We start from the raw sequence: 26,510 nt of genomic DNA on the forward strand, positions 1-26,510 counted from the left end.
ATAATTTAGCAGGAGAATAAAATACATCACCAAAGATTTGATTGAAAATAGTCATGTTAAAAATAATAAATTGTTCTCTAAAAGTCCATAAATGTTTGTGGATCATGAATGTAAAACATGTAAAGTCGTAGAACAAGAGGAATTTACCGAAAATAAATCATAATAATATATATGGCAAATTTTATTTTTATTTCAATAAACATAATGGTATTCCAAAAATGATCCTTAAATAAAAAAGTCCTTCTGAACGACAAATTTTACAATTAAGTAACTTGAAGGGAGAGAATGCCATAGTATATATAGTATGTATTTGAGCGAAATTGATTTAAATTGAAGTTTGCAACAGCGTACTAGACGATAAAAAAACAGTTTAAAATTAACCAAAAATTAAAATAACTATACATTATATCTTCATTATGGAGTTATCAAATTTATCAACATTCTTTCCTTACCAATAAACATAGCTCATTTTATTTATTTATGTGTTGATTCAACTTCTAGTAAATACTTGAAAATTCTTAAAATTAGCCTACAATGAAACTACATCTCAATAGAGCAAAATCTAAAAATATTTTGATTTGTAAAAATGGCCTGTGTTTAATCAAAGCTGTACAACCCACTCAGCCTGCAAGCTCAATGAAGATTTGTACACAATTATTTTTCTACCATAATTACTGATTCAATTTCAACAAAATTTTGACAGCATGATTTTGAAACTCGACTGGCATAAAACTGGGTCACCTTCAAAAGGCCTATTGGTCGATACACCCTTTGGGAATATCAGATATATTACTTTATTTTGAAAGCACTACTTGATACTAAAAATAAATTGGAATGCATAATTATGTGACCATGTATTTGGATACTTAAAACTGTTAAAAAATATATTTGTACAAAATTAAATGGAAAATTTGCTTTAAAAATGTCATACAACACAGCTATGATTGGACTGTTAAAGGTATTCTGTCGGGAGGAGTTCAACTACTGGGTGTTTTGGCCGGAACCCTCACCTCTGTCACAATCGTCGTGCTTGTTGCGGTGATGGCCAGGTAATCAAAGTAGTATACCCATTGTTTTCCCACAAAGAAAAATGTATTTTGTAATCGATTGTCCTTGGTCCACAAACTAATTTTCCACATCCACTTTCAATATGTAAACAAATTGTATACTTATCTTTTTTTAATCAATAAATAAGAAACTAACACACATATCAACATAAAAAGTAAAGCCAGTCCCTAGGAATATCTTAATCATGTTTTTGATTACAAGGGTCTGTCTGCTTAGCTTATCATCTCCTTACCTTCAAACGCACTAGATACGTTTCTCACTTCACGTTTCATATCCACTAATATCGACTCCATAAGTAAACCCATGTTGTAAAATGTTCATATTATATCTCTCTCCACTCTTCAACCACTCCTCATCTTTCTTATAATCAACTTATTTCCAACCTTCCTTTAACAACATGACTGGCCTGTGCCTTTTAACCAAACGTGAATAGACCTTATACTTACTTTTTACTAACGAATTCACTATTTCTTCTTTTCAACATATTGGGTTAATTTCTTCACTATCATTGACTCTTCTGAACACTCTTTTTATATTTTCTCTCATTACACCATAATAGCCCAGTGCTTTTCCATTTTTCATTTCTCTTAGTACCATGTGTAGCTCTTCGGCTGTGAATTCCAGATCATCCCTTAGTTCACATTCCAAAATCATTTCTCCACTGTCCACTCACACTTATTTTTAGTTTTCTCCTCTGGTTTGTTACCTGCCTATCCAAGGGGTCCTTCTCAGTCAGAAGTGGTTCCATCTTCCTTTTTATAAATTTATGATCATTCTCTCCTTTTTCACTCTCTCCATCACTATCCTACAAGCCTTCACCAAAATCACGCTTGCATCATCTTCTTCCACCAATCTATGCCACTTATTATTCTTCTTTATTTCTCACATGATCTTGGTCCTCTCAAAACACCAGAGTGCATGATTGGTACTTTTAATATGAAAGACGCTTGCTGTGACTGTAATTCTGTGTCAACGGCAATAAGGAAAAAGTTTAATGATATAAACTATGTCTGTACGTTTCTTAGTTCTAGTTCTTACTGGATGATAGTGAAGTATTTTGATAGGTGAATGATTGGCGGAGGTCTCTTGATTCATAAGCTCTAACAACAGAAACTGGGCATTAATTAACAACTGGTGTTGGTTTATGTCTCATATGTGTATACTGGAAATTGAAATGAGGTTTGGCAGAAGATTAAATATACGATTGTGGAGTGATCAGTCAAACATTAGCCACATTGAGTGTCTTTTATTGTCATTTTCAAGAAGATTACATACTTATCTTATTAGTAATCTTTGGTTATCTTTATTAATGGTTATCTTAACTGAGGGCAGAAATTAAACTTGTTTTATGATGAAATCCTGTTGTCTTACTACATTCTATAAATATATAGTTTTACTAAAGTACCTACTTTAACTTCATATATTGTATTATTATCTTATTATTTTTAATATATAAATATATTTTAATTATTTTATGTATAATCATTATATATAATTACTGTATTACACATTTTCCAGGAAACAATACCATAAACGACAGATGACTAAAGGTCCATGTAAGATACTTTTGACACCAGCAGACTTTGTGTTTCCACAAGCCCCAGAAAGCAGAAGGGTAAGTATATTAAACAATTATTAAAATGATTCTTTATTATTCTCAGATTCCTAACATTACCTTACAATCTTATTTTTTAGTCATTGGCTTATTTTATTTATTTAAGAAATAGTTCAATTCTCAAAAAAATAATAATCTTATTGATGATTAGTTTGTATGTTTAAGTCATAAAAAGCAGTTTCATGTATGTTTCATAAAACAACGGACGATTTACATTTATCTTATAGGATTATTATCTACTTTATTAATAACACTTTCTATAGAACATAAATAATTAACCCAGACTAATTTATTTATTTAATACTAAATTTATCTGCAGTTTTCATTTCACAAATCTTATTGAAATATTTATGATATGAAATGGCAATACAGAATTTTTTTTAACTTACTACCATGTGAATTATTTCCTCAGCTATGTACAACCATCAAAGAACCAGATTATACTAATCTAAGGTATAAAGTTCACATTGAAATGTAGGAAATAAATAAAAACAGTATTATTGCAACACACAGTGTATATAATCTTTTTCTCATATCTCAAATATGGTTTTTAATGACAATTATACTATCTTGAACTTGTCTGCTTTAATTTTATATATTCAGTTAGTACCTTTGGTCAATTATTTGTTGAATTGTTAAAACTATCACTAACATTAATGCTTGAAGACATGTACTTTAATTTATTATTGTTATTTATGATCAGATTTGTTTTCAATAATAAAAAAAATCTTTTTAGGGTAGACTATAAGTGTTTGTGTTGTTTTTTTATTATTTATATTGTTATTGGTATAGCTTTAGTCATGATCTATGTTCTAGTACTGTTTATTTTAAAAAGTGTAATACCGCATAAGTCCGATATATGTTTTGTGTGAAATATATAAAGGTGGACTCTGAGATTCTAAATTTTTGTTTTGTATTGCTAGCCTTCATAACTGGTTAAGGAAGGCTAGTATTTTCTATAATTGCAATCTGTAAATATTGTATGATTTTTTAGATGTAAATAAATCATTATCATTATCACTTAATTTTGTCTTTAACATATTATATACAAGTTTCCAACTGAGTTGATGATAAAGAAATATGATATTCAAAGAAACCTATATTATACTTGTGTGAGATATTGTGTTTGGTTGAGCCAGGTGGACGAGGGGATAGAAACAATGCTGTGTTGCTGGTTACAACAGCTGCAGGAGTTTGGCGGACCAGAGGTGGACAAGCCAGATCTGCTCAAGGGCTCAGTGGGTTCTCTCAAGTCTTCCACTCCCAATCGACCTCTCATCGTGGACCCACGAGCCAGGTACAATGTGAGTAACATCTAGCACCTGTTCTAGTGTACCTACTCAGACATGTTTCCATGAAGGATTTATGTTCGTTCAGGAAAAATAATTCTAGAGCTGAACTTGGCTTATTAGACAAAAGTACGTGATGGCCTTAGCTATTGTTTTTGCTAAACAGTTTACACTGCGCATCAGTTTAATTTAACTAATGTGTTCCAACAGTTAAGACTACTGGATTAAAGAATACTAGATGCAACCATGCTGTTTCCAAAGTCCCGTGCTGTTTCTGTTGCATCAAAATAGTTAATAAATCGTGTCTGCCTTAACTAATGTCATTCAGATCACCGTTTTAGTGCAATAAAATGATATTCTTTAAGTTTTCATTAAATAATTTATTTATAAACTGTTATTACCACTATCATTTTGTTCTTATTACTGATCGAAACATAGGTTGAAATAAATGTAAACAAATGTAAGATAATATGAATAATAATTTGTCATATACATATATTTAATATTAGGATACCTCAATAAATTACCAACTGGTGCTGTGTTTATGACTCACAAAGCATATTGTAGTTAACGAATTAAACTACAGCACATTTAAAACAAACCAAAGTACAAAGAAATAAGAACTGTAATCAACAGTGGAACTACAATAGTCACTTTTCCACACAAACATAAACTGATCCTGATTCAGTGCCTGTTTCAAATAAGCTGTTGCGAACAGCTTAGAACAGGAAAATCAGCCAGCTGCCATATAGACATTTGTTATCGGTTGCTACTGCCATCATTGCGCAGCAGTTTCATGGCGCAACAGTTTCACTATCAAAACTGTTTCGAAAAAAAAACTGTTGCTACTTCATCGTGCCATCCCAATTTTGTTGTCATTATATATTATTATTTATATTTTGAACTTGGTTATACATTAAACCACAATCAGATAAAGTTTATGCTTATGTATAATAAATGACAGAACAAGTGCATTCCACAGTTTTCCCAGAAGCTTTCATTTGTCAGTTGGTCATGTTGTATTGAGAAATAACAATCTGCTCTCTCAGCATTTTAGATCCCTTCACTGGCTGTTTCTGCTCCAAATTTACCCTTAATTGATCTTTTTCTTTTCATGCCCAACCTTTGTAGTCTATTGATTCATATTCAGTTTTAATTCATACAGTATGTTAAGTTCCAAAAAATATTTTAAGATGACTTCTCTACTGTGGTACAATGACTTAATATTTGAACTTTAATATATTTTTTTCAGGGAGATCTTGTTCAACTGAAACACATGCCGCCTCAAGGAAATACATATGAGCTTAAATCAAAAGCACTAGATGTTCTAGTTATGGTGAGAATTCAATTAATCATAAGTTATGCTACCCTAAGTTGCAAATACATTGGTAATTTGAATCTTATTAATATGGTTTTCCAATAAATCAAAGTTTTATATTTCTTCTAAACGTTTATACATTTTCCTATGCTATTTTAATGTAACTTTAAGTGTAATTATTAATTTTTTGAAGCATACAAAGCTTATTTATGAATTATGAGCTAATAAATTTCTATACTATAATACAAACCATGGAAGAAAATTTGCTTAATACACTTGTTTGATTTTCAATTCATTTCATATTAGTTGCATTGATTTAATTTTAATAAGCTTTCATTAACTTGTAATGTCTTTACATGTTATTCGTAATAAAAATAAAACATAAAACAATCAAGCAATCTCATAGTGCATTAGTTTCATTTTATAAGAATTTTTTTATACAGCAATGAGAACATATTGTTTATTAATGAGAATAATCACAACTATATCTAGGGATTTAAAAGTCTTTACGAAATACGCATTCTACTCTGCTATGACTTACAAACAGTTATCTCAACTTTCTAAAAATCGGAATTGGCAACAATGCACCGGGCTATATGTTGTACCTTTGCATTTCAAATCATAAGATAATACAAATATAATTGTTTGCCTAGAAATTTGAGATATACATATAGTGGTGACTATATTATCATCCAAATACAACTCTTAGCTATTTTATTTATTTTTAAAGCTGCTTGTATGAACTCCTAATGACAGTGTTTTGTATACAGCTGCACGGTCTGCGCCACGAGAACCTGAACCCGCTGCTGGGTTGTCTGACCGAGCCAGCCAGACCCGCATTGGTGTGGGAGTGGTGTAGCCGTGGCTCGCTGGAGGATGTCCTCATGCAGGACGAAATCAAACTTGACTGGAGTTTTCCGCCTCTCCCTCCTCACCGATCTCGTCCGGGTAACATTTCCTTTGTTATAGAGTATTTTATCTTTATGATTTATACAATTAATAACTAGATGTGTATAAATAACAATAAATTTTTAATGTTTGTGCTTGAGACAAAATAAGGAATATAAGTCTTCTCTTCCAATTAAACCGAACAGAACACCCCACTAACACAGTACCTCGCCGTGCTAACATTAATTAAATGTAAAACTAACAAAACTCTTGAGGATGAGCAGAAATTGTGACTACAGTTGATATTTTGTTCTGGTAAAATACTACCCCCATATTCTTTTGGACCTTAATACAAGCAGATTTTACTAACGCTAGTTCTACAGTTACATTTCCTTCTAATGTATAACAACACAACTGTTGAAAATCCATCTCGATCAACAACCCAATTTGTAAAAAATGGTAAAACTCTAGATGTTTGCTGCCAAACAATTAACAATCCATGAGTTGTACAATACAACCGATATTTACATAGATCGGTTTAGTTATACCAATTTATAATCGATATTGACTAATACTCTATCTATCAAACTGATATTGACATTGAGATTTGTACTGACATACTGTAAAAACCAGTCAAGTATATTTATAAACACATAACATAATTTCTTAGATGTCATTTAATTGTTATAGCCAGAGCTGTACTCGGCTTTGGTGGGCCCCGACATGTCCTGCCACTGTGTTGTTCTGTCCGTCAACACAGATGTTTGACAAGTGTCAGCTTGGGCTCCCTGAAGGCCCGGTAAAATTGTTCGTAAAAACTGGTCTAAATACGGGCCTGGTTATACGCAATCAATCGAGTTGGCTAGTAAATGTTATAACCAATCAGCTGATATTAAGTTGGTATTTACTTTGGAAGTCTGTGAGGCTGAGCACTGAAGTCCGATGTATTTTAGATCCACAAAAAGCATATCTAGAGCCATAGGCGTAGCGTGACCTAATAATTGAATATCATGTGTATGTATGTCTCCGAGGGGGGGGGGGGGGTGGTCCCGTGGAAACTTTTTTGAAAACTACCACTTAAGAACTAAAGTAAAGTATATGTGTATTTTTGTTAAACATTGGTTTTAATCAATTTTTACTATATTGATGGATTGTAAAAAGACTCAATTTCAAATTATACAAGTTTATTCTATTCTAGACATAACTGCAAGGACATTTATAACACAAAAACAAATTTGTGTACAAGACAAAGTTTTAAGGTGAACAGAACTACAGTAATGGTTTTCAACGAACCAATTTTCGTTACTTCTAATGAAGCATTAGCCTCCTATCGGCTAGATTTGAAAATCTGTCAACTAACAGATCTAGTTTTTTTATCTTTCATGTATTCAGACGTCAATTCTTGCTCAATAGACATCAGGGCAAGCCCACTTAAGCGGTCTTCTGTCATGGTGCTTCGAAGAAATGTCTTTAGCCTTCGTAATGTAGAAAACGATCTTTCTGCGCTTTGCTGTTGTGATAGGCCACGAAAGTGATATTTCTAGTAGCTGCCAAACATCTGGTGCACTGGCTTGAAGATCATTCTCAATAAAAAAAATCAGCCAACTCTTGGAACGTTATTCTTGTGGTTGCTTTGTCTGTTTTGACAAAATTGTTCTTTGCATAACAGTGAAAAAACTTAAGATGTACAGAGAAACTTAAAGACAAGTTATAAAACTTTTGGATTGCCATAACAGCGTTGTTGTCAATTTCGGTCCAATTAAATAGTAACTGGGCAATGCAGTTGATTTTATCATAATCGTTCTTGGAAAAAACGAGATTGCAGGTTTACAATTACTGTATCTAAAGCAGCAAAGTAAATGCCAGTCTTGAACATCTGTTCAGGTTCAGGTTCAGGTGATTGATGAAATGCAGCATCTGAAGAGCTACTACTAGCTTCAAGTTTTTTCGGAATCTTCCGTTTTGCGTGGTAGTGAAGGCCTTTCAACTGACAAACCTTTCATACCATATTTGTTACACTGTTCTTCTGACTCATTCCACATCTGAATAAAGCCATCATCATTTCTGTCCAGTTTTAAACAGTCAATGACTGATTCAACTTTTGCAAAAACCTTAGAAATGTCAAGAGATTCACTCTGCAGTTCTTTGGAGAGTATATCAGTCTGACTCAAAACGCTGTGCAATAGTTTTTAAAAACTGAATACAAATTCAAATGTGCTTGATTTGTTTGGCTAGACCATCAGCTTCGGCTGCAATTTTACGATTTGATACATCGTTTGCAATAACTTCCAAATTGAAATATTATGGTCTGGAGAACAATGCTTTGTCTTTGATTATGTCTTATTTGAGCAATAGACTTCAGCTTGTCAAAGTAGGTGACCAGAGATCAAGACTTAAGAGGGTGGCAAGCGGGGTTCCCCAGGGCTCAGTCTTGGGCCCCTTCTTGTTTACTGTCTTCATTAATGATCTCCCTAAATTTGTCCCTGGTAAGGTTGTCTTGTATGCTGATGATACTACTCTGTTATCATCAGACAGAGACTCAAAATTAAATGATGTCGTTATGGGCTATATGAGGGAAAGGTCCTATCTCTGGTTCTCTGCTAATAAATTAACTGTGAATAATAACAAGACCGAGGAAATTGTCTTTAGTTTACGTAATTCTGTAAATAAGTCTGTAAAACTACTTGGTATCAATTTAGACTCAAAGCTTTAGCTGGGGAATCCATACAAACCATTTATGTATTAGATTGGCAAGAGTAATATTTCTACTAAAAAAACTATTTCTACTAAAGTTTCGTACACTTCAGGAGCTGCTCTAGAATTACATGGATTGCTTTGTGTCGAACTGTCCATCTAGTTCGAGACAAGCTCACCAGTCTTTTCATTTTTGTTTCTCCGCTTTGCTTACATATTGATTCAAATATTGAAAACCTGTTAGCTGATGCATTAATTAAGTTATACAGGTGATTTACTATGGATAAGCAATTCCGAAGCTGTCTTATTTCTTCACAAAATCTCTGAACAGCCAGATCAAGCAAGTGGGCATGGCAGTGTGTGTACAAAGCTTTAGGCTCTTCTTCTTGGAACCTTGAGGCAACACCTTTGAATTTGCCGCTCATGTTACTAGCTCCATCATATGCCTGGCCGTGCATTTTATTTAAGCTTATACCCAACTGCTGCAGATACTGTTTAATAGTGTGATGTAAATTTTCACCAGTAGTGTCTGACACATCAACGAAGCCCAAAAACCTTTCATTGATTTTAATGTGTCCATCTATTTTAGTATGTATCGAATGCAAATGCTAAGCTGTTTTCACGGGTTGAAATATCCGTAGTTCATCACAAATAATTGAGTAGCCAAAGCCTCACTCACCTCTTGGACAATTTGTTGAAGCATTTCCACTTTTTATGCAATCTATTATCTCATTTTGTACCTGGGCACTTTTGTATGAATGGACTGGGGATTTCATTAATGTTTGGATTCCTTCCTCCATTTGAGTAGATCTCAGTTGTAGCAGTTCTATTAAAGTTCCCCCTGTTAAATGAAGCAGTACTCTCATCATGTCCTCTTAAGGCAAGATTCTGTTTTCCAAGGAATAGGATGTTTTCAAATTATGAATTTTTAAATACCTCCTATTCATCTCAACCATTTTAGTATGTGCCGAGGACAACGAATCTGCTACCGTGCTTCCTGCTTTTCTATACTCATTGAGAAAACTGTGTTTAGATTTTTGATGCATTTCACTATTCTCATGTTTCCTGAATTTTTCCAAAGCTTTCTTCCAATTGTTCATGCCCAGTTTAGTGAATGACCCCTCCCGCGACCAGAACTTATGTTTGACAAAATAGTCGGCATGGGTAACAAAATGCAGCGTCTTTAATGGGGCTATATTCGACCCAATTAAATTCACTGTACCAGGATTCTTTGAACTGCCTCGATTTGGATTGAATCTTGCTTACCTTAAAACAATCAACAGGCTGAAATGCTCCTTTTGCAATATCTGCACTTTGTACTCCCAATGAAGGATCTCTACTTTCGCCCTGGAATGTAGCATCACGATCTGGGCTGTAAAACAAGATGGCGATTCATCACCAACGCTACCTCCAGTGCTACTTCCCGCTAAATGTCTATCTTCATTTACACTTTCACTTGAATTTCCAAGTTTTTTAAAGAATGTTAGTACAGAGGACTGTTTCTTAGACATGATAACAAACGAACATCCGCAAAAATTACACAAACAATAGCAGCTCAGCTAGTAACAATAAGCTTATTGAAACGAATAAAACGTGGCGACCACCTACACAAACACAACACACGCGCACTGAGCTGGTATGATATCCCTCCGCCAGGCGTCGTCAATGCTCGGAGGCCCTCGGCCGGCGTCGGCTGGGCTCGGGTGCATTCGATCGGCTGCTCCAGCTCGGGCGCAAACCGGCCAGAGTCGGCTCAACCGGCACTTGTAAATTTAGTTGTAACACGCGCATACTTTACACACACAGAATCAAATTAGATGCATACAGAAAAATAGACTAACGGGGGATCTATATTAGTTATTCATTCGTAACTTTTAGTGTATACATATACGTAATTTAAAGATAATTTATATTATTTTTTTTCTTTTTTTGCATTAATGTTGGGGGGGGGGCACGTGCCCCCCGTGCCCCCCCCGGCCCGACGCCACTGTCTAGAGCGTAAGAGCTTTTGATTGATACAAAATATGTATATAATATAATAGATTTAGATACCTAGACTATCACCAGTGATCATAGTGTCTAAACGTTTGCAGGGAATGCGATATCTTCACTCAGTGCCTCACAGGGTGCATGGTTCTCTGACGTCCCGCAACTGTGTCATAGATGCTCGGTGGGTCCTCAAAATAACAGACTACTGCCTTTCATCTTTCTATGAAGCACAGAATATAATACCTTCTGCACCGAAGACAGCAAGAGGTTTGTTACTTGCTCGTGTAAGTTTTCTCTGCGTAATTTTAAGAATTAATTTTATGCTCTTTTCCACTAATAATAATTTAGTATATTAATTTCAATTACGAAGAATGTCTAAACAAATGGTTCTTTGTTGGACGTACTATGATACTCATTTGTTCAATGAAAATTTTGCTCTCGAACTTTCATAGTTCTTATCAAGTGTGTGATTAATCAGTAAATAAATTCATTATTTCTTTCTCCTGACAATCAAAATTTAATTTTAAGATTCAAACATAATTTAATATTATATATTTATCTATATTATATTATATTTAGATGTGCTTGATGTAAAGTATGTACTTTTTGCATACGTACCTCGGCAGATGCATTGTGATATCAGAAGATATTCTCAAAAGTACAGTGTTGAGAGATATATTTTAAGTACTGTAATTGAAAACTTGTTCACCTATCTTTTAAAATGTGATGGAATAAAATTAATTAATTATATTATTAATCATATCTTTTATTTTTAAATATGATAGTTAATTTTACTGTGATAAATATTGTAATATGAAGTGGAAAGTATTTCTGTATATTTTCTGAATTTTAGAAATATCTCTTGTGAACAATTCCTGAAAATGTATTTGGAATAAATGAAGCTGCCTTTGAGCTAGTTATGTTGTAATGTACACAAAGACAATATTTTAGATGTGTTTCAAATTTATAAAATATTTCTTTACATTTTTATATCAGTTTTAATCAGACACTCAGGTGATTCAGTTTGTAAAGTACATTGTTAAAGTCAACGATTCATTTTGCCCAATATATGCATGGATTCTGTCATTTAATTAATATGTTTGGTTGGCATGTCTTGACTGCTTGACTGAGAAATAATCATCAGGTTTCTCCAAAACAGCCACAGAGAAATGTTTATATTCAGACAGGCAAAATAAAAGTGCAAACCGAAAAATCTTTAAAAAGTGATATGAACATTTCTATTGAGAATCACAAACTGTAATAATTAAAATAGGGTACATTATTAACTCAATAAGCAATTATTATTATTATTATTCTTTATTGAACATATTCTTAGAGAACAGTACAATCGTCAGATTTTATTTTGTTACATCAGGTTAGAAAGTTCTGTTTAAAAATTCATTTATCGTGTAAAATGGATGGTCTTGAAGCCAGAGTTTTAGTTTGTGTCCAAACTGCAGCCGGTCTCTCCTCTTCAGTTCTAGTGGGAGGGCGTTCCACAGCTTTGCTCCGACATACGTTGGCTTCTTCTCCGTGGACGCTAGGCGGTGAGCTGGAAGATGGTAGTTTGCAGCATGCCGAGTGTTGTAGTCATGTTGCTGTGCTCCAGTCATCACTTCATCGGGTGATTTCAGGTGTACGTAGGTCACAGCTTCTAGGATGTATAGGTTGACCACAGTGAGAATCTTCAGTTCTTGAAAGGCTTGCCTGCATGATTCTCTTGTGCGTAGGCTTGCAAGGATCCGAATTGCTCTCTTTTGGTGTATTAGGACCCGTTGCAGGTTGCCTAGTGTGGTACCTCCCCAGACTGCTATACCGTATCGAAGATGTGATTCGTAGAGAGCATAGTATGCAGTTTTAGCTGTTCCTAGGTCGCTGATATGTTTCATCCTGCGGATCACATACAGTCCTGCGCTAAGCCTTTTACAGAGGTTGTCAATGTGGTGTGTCCACGTCAGAGAGTCATCTATTGTCACTCCGAGATACTTTGAAGTGCTGATTTCCTCCAGTTCAGGCAGTCCTCCTACAGTATCTTTGTGTCTTCCAAAGAATAGCTGTTTTGTTTTTGTCTCGTTTACAACAAGGTCATTGCCATGGCAATATTGCACTGCCATATTAACAGCCGTGTGAGCAGCTATCTCTAGCTCGTCTTGATTCATTTTCCCGAGCAGAAGCACAGTATCATCAGCATACCATCAGTGTACTGCTGAAATCCTCCATGTACTGAGGAAAATCGTTTGTGTAGAGGATAAAGAGGACTGGTCCAAGAACAGAGCCTTGCGGCACTCCTCGAGTGATGGCTTGTAGTCCTGAGCATATTTGGCGTGTAACTCCTTTGGCTGTGTATTTCACTTCTGTCATCTGGCTTCGTCCTGTGAGATAGCTTCGGAACCATTCCAGGGATTGTCCTCGTATTCCAAGCTAGTTTTGATAGCAGGTGGTCGTGGCTAAGACAGTCGAAGGCTTTGCTGTAGTCAAGGAATATGGCTGTGGAAGTGTTTACATCTTCGAGTTGATCAGCTAAAAACTCTACCAGACTTATCAAAGCAGTTGTAGTTGATCTACCTGGTAAGAAGCCGTGTTGATGTGGAGTCAAAAGTTGATTCATTGATAAATGTTCTAAAATCCTATTAAGAACAAGCTTTTCAATTACTTTAGAGAAGGTTGGTATCAATGATATAGGGCGGTAGTTTGCAGGTTGTGTGGTGGGTCCTTGTTTGTATTTGGGGTAGACTTTAGCTATTTTTAATGCAGATGGGAATATTCCTCGGCTAAATGAACTATTGATAATTTCTGTTAAGGGATCGACAAGCTCCTCTTTGCAGATTTTCAGGAGTCTTGTAGAGACATTGTCGTAACCGGTAGAGGTTTTTACCTTCAATGATTGAATGAGTTTAGTCATTTCCTCTCTGTTTGTTAGTTGAAGTATCAAAGTTGGGACATTGAAATTTTCTGCTGGTGTTATTTTCTGTAAATTAGTGTGTCCATTCAGTTGAATGGTTTCGTGGGCTATATTGGTAAAGAACTCTTTGGCAATGGCAATCATTAGGGTTTTAAAATTTTATGTGGCATCCAAAACTTGTAGAATTCTTATAATTGACACAAATCCAGATTCCAATGACAAATTCCACATTTTACTATTCAGGAGCAACTCAACACATATATAATGAAAATGTGTTAATGAATATGCCAAAACTCAGAAAACATAACTTTCATATACCCTAACCTTAAAACACCCTCAAAATATGTCTTACAAGTAATTAGATTATAATAACATGATACCAGTTCCTCAATTATCCATATTTTAATAACATAGTTGGTTGTTGCAGATCTGCTATGGACTGCACCTGAACTACTGCGGTCAGAGAGTCTGCGGAGACAGGGAACACAACCAGCTGATGTCTACAGCTTTGCCATCATCATGCAGGAGGTGGTGGTGCGTGGAGAACCATTCTGTATGCTTTCACTTTCTCCAGAAGGTAATCTACATTTCATGCAAGCACATTTCATTGTGATAATTGCATGTATTTCATTATTTTATATTGTTTAATAAATTATTGTTAAGTTGCCTGATTATATATTTTAATTGAGAAGAATATTTTGTTTCAAATTAGTTTAATTAGTAAAAATGTTTGAAGCTAATTGTATTTATTGAAGTGTTTTCAGAATCGGAATCATGTTGGAATCAGTCTGACAATTGTGTTTATTGTAAGGACTGTTTTTCTACCTTATTCTGCATGATTGTACCAAAGGTTAAATACAGGTATAAAAAAATTTAATTTAACTCTACAAAAAAATATTTTAAAATGAAACAACATAAACCAACTTGTAGTTATAAATCTGTGAAAATGTTCTGTGTTATATTTGTATCAAGTTGTGGTAGGTTTAAACCATTATAGAGTAAAAAAAAAGGAAAGAATGTCTTATTTAACCAGGTCAAGTTAGGGCTAAGGAGCTCTATCTAACACTTAACCAGGGGACCAACGGCTTAAACGTCACCAATGGCCGGGCAGGTGGGCTGCTTGCAAGGACAGGATCACTGGTCACCGATTCAAACAGCAGCCACACTGTACTTGGTTATCTCGTCATAACCACCATATCCCAGTACACTGTGTCATTGGCATTATATGCTAGATATCATTTTGATTTATTTGATATAATATGTCAGGCATTTTATGATTTTAGATCTTTAAAGTATATTCCTGAAGCTGAAGAACTCAAACTGATACACACAAATTAAAAATTGTATAATTTTTGACATGCAGAAATCCTGGAGAAAGTAAAGAAGCCACCTCCGCTGATCAGACCATCAGTGAGCAAGGGAGCAGCACCTCCAGAAGCCATCAACATCATGCGACAGTGCTGGGCAGAGATGCCAGACATGAGGCCAGACTTCAACGCTGTCCATGATCTATTTAAAACACTAAATCATGGCAGGTAAATTCAACACATTTTAGTTATTAACTATTAATATCGACTAAACAAACTTCGAAATACAAATTTAATGTGAACAATGCTAATGAATCAATCAGTTTGAAACATTCTCAAGGTTTTTGTAACTGTATCTAATTGGTTTACAGTTAGTCCAATCAATTAAGGCCAAAAATCACCCAATATCAAAAGCAGTCTTGGGAAGGTTTTCTAAGGACTTTTCATAAATCAAAGATATATTTTCTCTAAATTTTCCATTTATCTTCCTTGTTCTAACCTACCACTCGAATATTAAAGTGCAGAGCTTTACTGAATTAATCATAAATAGGTCATATTTTGTTATAGCTTTATATTTCACTGTTACATTTACCATCATTATATATTACAAAAATATATAACACTACATTTTGATTATTTAAATTATTCTCTTCCGCTGTCGGTAAAAGACATTCTGACATAAAGTTCAGCATTGTAGTAGTTAAAAATGTTTAAAAAATTAATCAAAGTGTGGTACTTAACTCACCAGTATAATATTTAACTTCAACAATCATATTTTATGCCAGAAGAAAAATTCATCTATATAATTCACGTTTTAATATATACCAGTTCTTAATATATACCAGTACTTCAGTTCACTGTCAAATTTGACTGCCCAAGGGTAAACATTTCCAATGCTTTTTAAGACACAGTCAACAAAAAAACTAAATGTTCTCGTTCTGGTTGTTTATCCTTGATGTGATAGCTGATAGATTATTATGTTTATATAAGGCTTAAAGATTCCTCCTGAAGTCCTCAAATCATAAGTAGGCCTATCTATGTTGCTACGGTGGACTGAGAAGCATATTGCTTGTGGCTCGGAAAGTTCTGTGTTAACAGATAGTCTATACTTGCTTGACTACACCTTATAAGGTGGTGAAATCAAGTTTGGGTTTGGAAAGTGCTGTGGTAACAGATAGTCTATACTTGCCTGACTACACCTTATAAGGTGGTGAAATCAAGTTTGGGTTTGGAAAGTGCTGTGGTAACAGATAGTCTATACTTGCCTGACTACACCTTATAAGGTGGTGAAATTTAGTTTGGGTTTGGAAAGTGCTGTGGTAACAGATAGTCTATACTTGCCTGACTGCAACTGTAAGGTGGTGTAATCATGTTTGGGTTTGGAAAGTGCTGTGATAACAGAAACTGAATGAAAACTAGACGCAAGCGATAATTATAGGTAACTTGAGATTGATTAACCGTACTAACCTTGATACTACACCGTAAATAACACTTAACAGTCATGAACTAAATTACCTAAATAAACTGAAGAATCTCTCTCGGACACTATGAATACAGGCCTGAAATGGGCTGACCATGTTACAATGATATGTAACAAAGTCTTTGCTGGCATCTATAGTTTAAAGAAGTTTGCTTTGTATTCGCCATTCAATATTAAGGTGATGCTGGTTGACACTTATATTTCCACACTTTAACTACTATGACGTTGTGATCAGTGATTTGACTGTTGAGCAATCAAACAGACTTCAGCGTGCAGAGTATTACTGTATTAGATTTTTTTAAACCTTAGACATCTTGAGTACATTTCACCATTTTTTTCAGCAGTTATCACTCATGAAACTCCAAGAACTAAGCCAATTCCATATTCTTTTCATTCTACATTTAATTATCAAAACTAAAGCTCCTATTTTTCTGTCCGATCACTTCAATTTTATCTCTGATATGACTTACTATATGAATGACCTACTAGAAGAGGAGTCACTTTAGGAGTCGTTTGTACTTTGGGGCGTAGGTCAGCGACCTGCTATGGGCGGTGACGGGCGGTGGTGCTTGCGGTGTGTGTGAGGTCAGACAGTGTGTTTGAAGCGGTTGAATGTATTATTGATCTTTTTATTTTCACTTTCACATTGTTACCTTCTTTTCTTTACATTTCATTATGAATCGTAGTTTGAAGTTCATGAGTCATTTTATGTGAATTATCAATTTTCGTTTACATTTTATTACAAAGTATATGTTAACAGTTTACATATTTCTATATTCAATTATTGTACATTTACTCTATATAACATGAGGATTAGTGGTAGAAAGGGCTTTACAGCCCTAACTCCGTCTCTTTAATAAAGGCATTTTTCATTCATTTATCTTCAGCCATTTTTATTTGGGCCAGGTTATAAAATTGCCTAAATTTTCTACTTTAACCTTCTGAGTACTTTAACCTTTTGTCTTTCAGACAAAAATTGTTATTTGTTTCTAAAGAATACAGGTGACTTTTACACAGAGATTACAGAATAATACCGGGCTTCTTTAGATTTTGGTGCACTATTTTACTTTTGACCCTCAACAAAAAATGCATAAGAAAGGTGCCCAGTGCAGGAGTTATACAATTAATAGTTATAACTAACCTCATACCTATCACATTAATTATCATTGCTGCAACTTCTTCTGATGCAGCGTTGTAAGTTGACTGTGTTAAATATTAACTCTTTGTGAAAATATAATGATAAAACCGATCAGTCAAGTATCTATCTTAAAAGTCTAACATTTAAACCAATAATATATTGTCTTCTTGTTGCATACAATAAATGTGTGCATCACATGTCAATTAATTGCCCTGAAGCAACTTACTTCCTCTGTATTTCAATATGCAGAACACAATCACTTGACCTATATGTCTGTAGGTTTGTGTGAGAGTTGAATGAATTGAAAATAGTAAGTCACAAAAAGATAGATTTTTATGAAACCAGTTTTCTTTCTATGTGTAACTATTTATGTTAGTCAATACAATTTATCAATGCTTTGCATGAAAGTAATAATAAAGCAAACCTGTTTTCATATTCATGGAAAATAGTATATTTACGACAAGAGCCATTGATCATTCCATTTTATCAAGTGCAATAATTTTTATAATGAAAGCTAGACATGAGTTGTGGACATTCTGGTCCATAACAATGTGGGACATTGATAACAAAATGCACGTGAGTGACATTGCTGTCATTATCGAAACTTGCGTGGGCATTTGCCCATCGTTACCTAAGAGTTCAGCAGATAACATCGAGACTGGTGTGACAGGTCTTTGTCGACCAATTATTCACACTGACTGCATAACAGTTCACTAACTTTTCTTGTAGTATTGTGTGGAAATACAGTTTTATTTCTGGACCTTACCTTATCAACCAACATCCTCTCTGTCAACAGTTTATTCAGGTAGATAATATTAAGCAGTATTGTAACTTTGGCTTCATAACATTTACTATCAGTAAATAATTATATATTTACAAATTCTTTTACAGAGCATCTAAAGCTATAAAATTGTAATAAAATAAAAGTGAAAGGGAAGTATAGTCTGTTCTAATTAAGAGTTATAAAAATATACAATTCAAATGCTTCTCTCAGTAAGCTCCAATAAACTTTATTTGGTTCTCACAAGTGATAATTATTCTTATTCATTTAATTTCTCCTTAAACGATTATTTTTACTGTTTAAGATTGAAGTACAAGAAAAGGCTACACAATTTAAATAGTTATTTAATATTTTTTGTTATGTTTAAAAAAATTTAACTTTATGTATATTGTTACAGGAGGTAAAAAATACATATACATAATCTTAAACTGGGATATACTGGCATTTGAAAAAATACACATTATAAAAACTTCTTGTTTTACTAAATAGAAGTCTTTTATATTACGTTCTTGTATTTTACGTATACAGACCTAAAAATACTAGTATTTAAGAATTTAATTATTGTCTAAAAATCAGTGAGAAGTTCATTAAAATCTAACATAAATCAAGAGATTAACCAAATGCCATTAAACTACACCATGTGTTACAAAAGTGGAACATTATATTGTAAGATCTGCTGCCTTCTTCAAAATGGAAAACTAAAATTTTAAGTTTAAAATAAATAATCATGTGCAATTATTTTGACATAATTATTAACAGAAATAAAAACCTTATAAGTGGTAATCATTTTATCTTTCTTAATAGGTATCCTTAACATGAACAAGATCTGCAGAAAATTACAAGGAGAAAGTTAATTCAATATTTTAAAAGGCTATACACGTTTAAGGCAGATCTTTCTATGTGTGTTTTTTGTGAAAGTTTTAGGTCATAAAATAACACAACTAATGAGTATGTTTGTCAATGAGTTTTAACTAATAATTAGTTATATTTTTAAAGTTACTAGGTACTAACTCTTTGTGCATTGGTAGAACGAAACCAAAACTCAGTAATTGTTCACTACCATCTGACTTTTAATCATACTAGTTCATACTCAATACTATTTCCCAGTTATTATTTGCTATTTACTTAAAAATTTAGTTCTCTTTTGATTAAATAATTTGTCATAAGGTTCTGCATTATCTAAAACAGAAATGTATACTATTTCACTTATTGTAGTTTACTAACTATAATTTGTTTGTATTTGCATTCCTATTGAACACTTGTTTTATTTCATTTAAGTTAGATGGTCCCCAATTCAGAATCGAATAAAAAAATATGGTACTGTTTACTTACAATCGATTTTTCACATACCTCAGCATTCTGTTTAGATGGTCATGATCTTTAAGGTTTTAAAACACTGGATTGTGTAGATTAGAATATTGTTACTATATGCGTTCATCATCACCACATCATGGTGAACATTCAATAAAATTAAATTTTTCAGATATTTTTCTTAATTTTTACAGATTATCAAGCTTAGAATTTAATGTATTTGAGTCATTATATGAATTTACTTATACATATACCTATTCTCTTAATTCTAAACATTTCTACTATTTTTCTTTTTTACCTTTTTCAAATTATTTTCATTGTAACTTTTTAAAGTGTTACACATTTTTATTTATAATTTACTATATCCACTTAAAGTGTTTTATGAATTGTTGCATTTTAACTATGTTTTTATTTGCTTTACTAAGGAATTGAGTTTTTATCATTTTCATTTTTCACACTTTGAGTTTCAGACCAAAGCTTTATTATGAGTGACAAGGCAGGGGTAGCCTGGCCCTCAGCAGATGAAGAACTGGTTCCAGTTTTGATGCTGCATTTGCTTCTTTACTCTCCGTTACTGTTAAAATGGGTATGGCACAATAGTGAGGTGTTTGTGCTCATAACCTGAGATGTAGCTAATATTGTGTCAATAGCCTACATTTATTCGCTTTGATAACGTTGTGCTAACTTTCTTTAATCTTTACATTCATATAAGTTTTTTAACAAATGAATCAAGAGTAGAACCTTCCTATCCCAGTCTTAAAATCAAGATTATGTTGATAAAGTACAAAGTCAATTAATAATAGTATACAACAATTTATTAATATCCAATACATGATGTTTACACATATATAATATTTAATTCCAAATAAAAGTGTATAGTTATGGTAGTTAATATCTAACTGTAGAGATTTTTATTATAATATTATGGATCATCACCATTAGTTGTGAAATGTATCCACCAGTTATGACTCAGTATTTTTAAACTGCCTTATCATTGGAACTTGTTGAGTTACACACATGTGAAGTCTGTTCGATATCGATCACTGGGAAGATTCATTGAATACTTAAAATTACTAAGTTTAAAATAGTTTAAGTGAGTAAGTTAGAGATGGAGGGATATGCAGAAGTAAGAGGCATATGACCTAAGCAATGAAGTTATACCACTCTCAGCTGTTATTTGTTTTATCTGTTAGTGCAAACTCCTATCTCAAAAAAATCTTGAAAGACAAACATTAAAATTTCACCCAGGATTTTGTTTTAAACAAGAACACATGAGGTCTTAAAGTTAAAAAATTCCAAGGGAAATATTTCAGAGTTCCTTTTTTTGGAGGGTACGTTATACCTCCCAAATTCCACAATGTGTCAGTTCCCTTGAAATAATTTTCTATACATGCCACTGCAATGCCTTTAACTATAGTAAAACAGGTGCAAACGGCAATGTAGTAATTGTTGTCTCAAACCATTTATCAGATATGAGTTATGGTATTTAATAAAAGAGAAATCAAAATTGTTAAAGTGGGTTAAGAAGGTATAAGTAAGTTAAGTAATTTTCAAAATGGTATTTTCAGTAAGGCCACCAGGGAAGAGTTATACAAGAAGGGAATTTTATTTCCATAATCATGTCTCTGCTTACCTCACTGTCATACATGAGCATAATAAACACTACATTGAACTTGTTTTACTGTTTATTTGGAAAATGGGTAGAAAATGGTTAATTCAGTTACATGAACAATTATGTTTCAAAGAAGTAAAGCAAAGAAAAAAAATCATATTTTGATTCAAAAGTATCCATAAATTATATTGATCTTTATATAGAACCACTTTATACTATTTTATTTATTAATGATGTAACTTTCATTATAATTTAACATTATTAAGAGAACTGTTTAACAAGCATAAATTAAATAAATTTGAACTATGCAAAAAAGTTGTCTTTCATTCCACTTTTACATTAATCTTGTAGTAATTGAATAAGTTAATGTTATTCTAAACTAATTACTCAAAATTTAGTAAAGTTGTCATACTGAAATCAATGAGTTTGGCAATATTGGCAATTGAGTTTTGCTAGAATTAGAAGAAATAAAAATTGGCTGTCTATTTAGTGTTAATAATAAAATGTTTGCCAATAGGAAAGTAAACTTTGTGGACACAATGTTCCAAATGCTTGAGAAGTACTCAAATAACCTAGAAGACCTGATAAGAGAGAGGACAGAACAACTGGATATGGAGAAGAAAAAGACTGAACAACTACTCAACAGAATGCTTCCAAGGTAATTCATTTGGTATCAGAGGTATTGTGGGTATTCAATTAATGTTTGGATCAAAATGGCAATATAGTTTTATCTTTTTGATCTCTAAGGGCTATTTTGGAGCTATGAATTTTCACATAGTTAAAGGTTTAAGCTAGCAATAGTTTTGGATGTGACACTGTTATACATAAATTGTTTTATTTCAATAACATTTGCAGTTCTGTTGCCGAGAAGTTGAAGTTGGGTCAGCCTGTGGACCCGGAGGACTTCAGTGAAGTCACCATATACTTCTCTGACATAGTTGGCTTCACTACCATATCAGCTTACTCCACTCCATTTGAAGTTGTCGATTTACTGAATGACCTTTATACCTGTTTTGATGCTACAATCAATGCTTACAATGTTTACAAGGTAATTACGAATAGACATAATTTTTGTAAATCTTTACAAAAGTTTTTGTTTTAAGCACAATTTTATTATTACCCTAGTCAATGAATGATTCTAGAAGAAAAGTCAATAAGCGGAAAAATTTGTTGTTGAAAATGTTGTTTGGGGTGCTTGGTAGTATAATATACTTGAAGTTCTCAACCCTATGTGTTACTTAAGAGGGTGGGAGAGGAGCCAAAGGTCCTTTTTTTGTTTTTCGCCTATATATCTCAGTAGGGTTTGTCCTAAAAAAACTTTTGTATGAGTACAAAATTCAAGTTGATACAATTTCTAACATCTTGTGTTCTTATAGCTTTGTGTTTTCTTGTGTTTTGATATATGTTACCACCCCTAAACCCCTAATGGTAACACATTTTTGCCATACTTTTGTCTCCACTACCTTTTTTATTTTATCATCACTCAAATTTGTGACATATTTTTAACCTATAAACATTGGTTAATATTGTTAATCGAAATAAAAAACCAGTTTGGAATTAGAAATAATTTTTATTTAACAATTGCCTTTTATTTCCACTTTTCCTTTCACCCCTCCGCCACCCTTTTCCGATCATAGCTTTAAGTAATATCGTGTACAAGGAGTAGAGAGAGTACCATAAATAATTTTTACTAAGTACTGTGTCCTACCAAAATTGCTCATTCTAGTAAAAATCTTTAAAAATATAACTTTTGTTTGAATTCATATAAAATAATAAAATAAATACTCATGTTGAAGAAAATGTAATTCTCTACAATATCTCTTTTAACAAATTTTCTGTGGAATGAAGACATGAGACACTGGTGACAGAAGTGTTGACAAAAATGTGTTGCCTTAAGGGTCTTTTTACTTACTCATTTACAAGAACCTATATGTCATTAACGGTAACAGATATAAACAAAACTATTAGAACAAAATATCTTGGAAATTTTATCAGCTTTAATTTTGTATGAATGTAAAACGTTTGTAGGACCAACGCCTACTTAAATATAGGTAAATAACCAAAACAAGGGACCTTGGATCTGTCTTCCCTCTCTTGTGCCACCCTCTAGGGTTGAGGACTATTATTATATTATACTGCCAGGTACCTGAACAACGTCTCATAGTTGGTTTTTCCACTTATTGACTTTTCTTCTAAATCCGTCATTTGGCCATTCGTTCAGTAGACTATGTTATGTTTCTTTTACTTGTATATATATATAAACTTTGTTTGATAGCCCTAGCAATGACCTCTATAAATGCCACTAGGTGGAGACCATAGGGGATGCCTACATGGTGGTTGGGGGCCTGCCTGTGCGCATGTCAGACCATGCCAACCAGATAGCAACAATGGCGCTTGACCTGTTGCACCAGAGTGGCAAATTCAAAATTAGACACCTACCATTCACACCTCTGAGACTCAGAATTGGTTTACATACAGGTATTTAATGCTGCTTAATTAAATTTTTGTTATCATTTTGTACTCTTGTCATCGAGCTGCATTCCATACAAAACTAAAGCGAGTTAAACCAATTTCAGAGGTGGAATGCTGAAAAATGTAAATCTAGCAACCAGAGTTAGGTTTTCAAAGACGTACATGATATTAGATTCGTCAGGCAATGCCATTCTTTCCAAAGCCATAGGTTGACAATCTCATTGAGCATAATAAGCTGATGTTTTGTATGCAATGAGTGTTCACAAGCATAAAGGAATGTGTTTTTCTGCAGTAGTTCGAATACTCAGCTGTTGATTTTGTATGATTTTAATGGGAATGAAGGTACTGTCATAATTATACTGTAATGTGCTCAAACCCAGTTGCTTGGAACCCAGAAAGCTATAGGGTAAGGCGAATTGGATCTTTCTCCCTTTATCACCAGACACATGCACTAACTCCTTAAATTATATAAAACCTTGCAAAGATGATCAGATCATCAGGATGAATAGATGGTATTAGGCACTGGAAGCTGAATTTTGACAGCCCATCAACCAGAGCTAAGACCAGAGAGTGTAACATATGTGTGGTTCAAACTCTGCAAAAAAATTGTAGGTCTCCCTCCTTACTATTGATTATTGGGCTATTAATCAATGTAACTAAAAGTCAGTCAATTTAGTTACTAACATGACATGTTACATGTTACTACATGACACGGTACTGCTTGTTAATCTTAACTTGGATATTTGTGTGGTGACAGGTCCATGCTGTGCGGGAGTAGTAGGGCTCACCATGAAATGGTAGGCCTACTGCTTGTTAATATTAACTTGGATATTTGTGTGGTGACAGGTCCATGCTGTGCGGGAGTAGTAGGGCTCACCTTGACACGGTACTGCTTGTTAATCTTAACTTGGATATTTGTGTGGTGACAGGTCCATGCTGTGTGGGAGTACTGGGGCTCACCTTGACACGGTACTGCTTGTTAATCTTAACTTGGATATTTGTGTGGTGACAGGTCCATGCTGTGTGGGAGTAATAGGGCTCACTATGAAATGGTACTGCTTGTTAATCTTAACTTGGATATTTTTGTGGTGACAGGTCCATGCTGTGTGGGAGTAGTAGGGCTCACTATGAAATGGTACTGCTTGTTAATCTTAACTTGGATATTTTTGTGGTGACAGGTCCATGCTGTGCAGGAGTAGTGGGGCTCACCATGCCACGGTACTGCTTGTTTGGTGACACTGTCAACACTGCATCACGCATGGAGTCTACTGGTCTGTACATTAAATCTTAGGAAGAACATTAATGTTTGATACATTTAATACTTTATTGATTAAACATTTCCACAAGTAATTTTTATAGAACTAGTTACTTGACAATGATTTGTTGATAACCCTTTATTCTTGGGATATTTAATTACACAGGTTGAGTTTTAAATGTCATGTCCCTACTTTTTCCACATTTCTTCAGATATAGACTCCAAACTACCGTTGATCATTGTTGAGTAGCAAGTTTCATTTTGATTAAGTTTCCTATACAGTGTTTCCCAGCTAAAGAGGGGCTTGGGGAAGTTCAAAAATAAATTTTTAAGGCAAGGAAAATAAATTAATAAATAAGTTTAAATGTGTGTTTTTAATTTATCAAATACCTCCTTATTACAAATGATAAAACATGACTGTAGCTCTTATAAATGTTTACTACTTTATGGATTATATCTTATCTGTTATGATATAAATGCCACCGAATGCCATACTTTGTGCAGCGGCACAAAGTAGAGTAGTGGAGTAGTATTGCTGTATTGATGCTCTGGAATTTATGCTATTTGCATTGTGCCATCCTTGAGTTGTGATGTTCTTGAAGTGTTGTGCTGTTAATATCATGTCTATGATACTTATTTGGGTACGTTGACATTATTGCCAGTAATGATATTCTGCAATGAAGCACGTAACTAACTACTTTAAAAAACTAACTAGTGACAACAAACGAAATGATGAAACGATGAGTGCAACTGCAAGTGTACAGTCAATGCCTACGCATAGTATGAGTAGTAGCAGGGATATAATGGTTAGTTATCAAACGAACTCGAATATAATTACAAATGAGAATAAACATAATGATCTAGGGACTAGAAAATCAGGGCCAGTTAAGCCTAACAAAACAGGTCCTTTTCAAAGGCCTACTTTGATCAGTATACTTGGCTTCAATAGAGTGTAGCTACTGACGCAGCATATTACTATGTTTGTCATATGTTTGACTAAAATCTCTCCTCCTCAGAGGAATTATTTACAAAGTCTGGGTTTCAAAACTAGAAAGTACTAAAAAGAGATTTAAAAACATGAAAAATCTTCTTTGTTGGGAAAAACATTTGATGGAAAACCAGTCCAAGGAAAAGGGCAGTGTTATGACACTATTATCAAATGCCCCCAAAGACGACATTGAGAATAATAAAATGTAAAATGAATAAGAAAAATAATAGAAATTATAATATTCCTTACAAATCGGACCTTGCTCTAAGAGGGCATGATGTGGAAGACAACTCAGACAACCAGGAGATTTTTTTCAAACTTTGAACTTTTATGCTCGACATGATCGATTATTTAAAGATGAATTCAAAAGGACCATAAGTTGTTGTAGTAAATCTATACAAAA

General features: G+C 33.6%; 1 protein-coding gene across 1 annotated transcript in view; it reads left to right on the forward strand.

Moving 5' to 3' along the window:
- Positions 1 to 26,510, forward strand: part of LOC124359852 (retinal guanylyl cyclase 2) — a 62,253-nt gene that overhangs the window by 24,754 nt on the left and 10,989 nt on the right. The window contains 13 exon segments of the mRNA XM_046812940.1: positions 959 to 1,049; positions 2,587 to 2,683; positions 3,823 to 3,987; positions 5,225 to 5,308; positions 6,061 to 6,204; positions 6,206 to 6,238; positions 10,966 to 11,128; positions 14,191 to 14,340; positions 15,127 to 15,298; positions 21,910 to 22,050; positions 22,248 to 22,440; positions 23,699 to 23,870; positions 25,043 to 25,135. Of these exon segments, the coding sequence (XP_046668896.1) occupies positions 959 to 1,049; positions 2,587 to 2,683; positions 3,823 to 3,987; positions 5,225 to 5,308; positions 6,061 to 6,204; positions 6,206 to 6,238; positions 10,966 to 11,128; positions 14,191 to 14,340; positions 15,127 to 15,298; positions 21,910 to 22,050; positions 22,248 to 22,440; positions 23,699 to 23,870; positions 25,043 to 25,135 (1,698 nt within the window).

This window comes from Homalodisca vitripennis, chromosome 4 (assembly GCF_021130785.1).
Source record: "Homalodisca vitripennis isolate AUS2020 chromosome 4, UT_GWSS_2.1, whole genome shotgun sequence".
NCBI classification, from domain to species: domain Eukaryota; kingdom Metazoa; phylum Arthropoda; class Insecta; order Hemiptera; family Cicadellidae; genus Homalodisca; species Homalodisca vitripennis.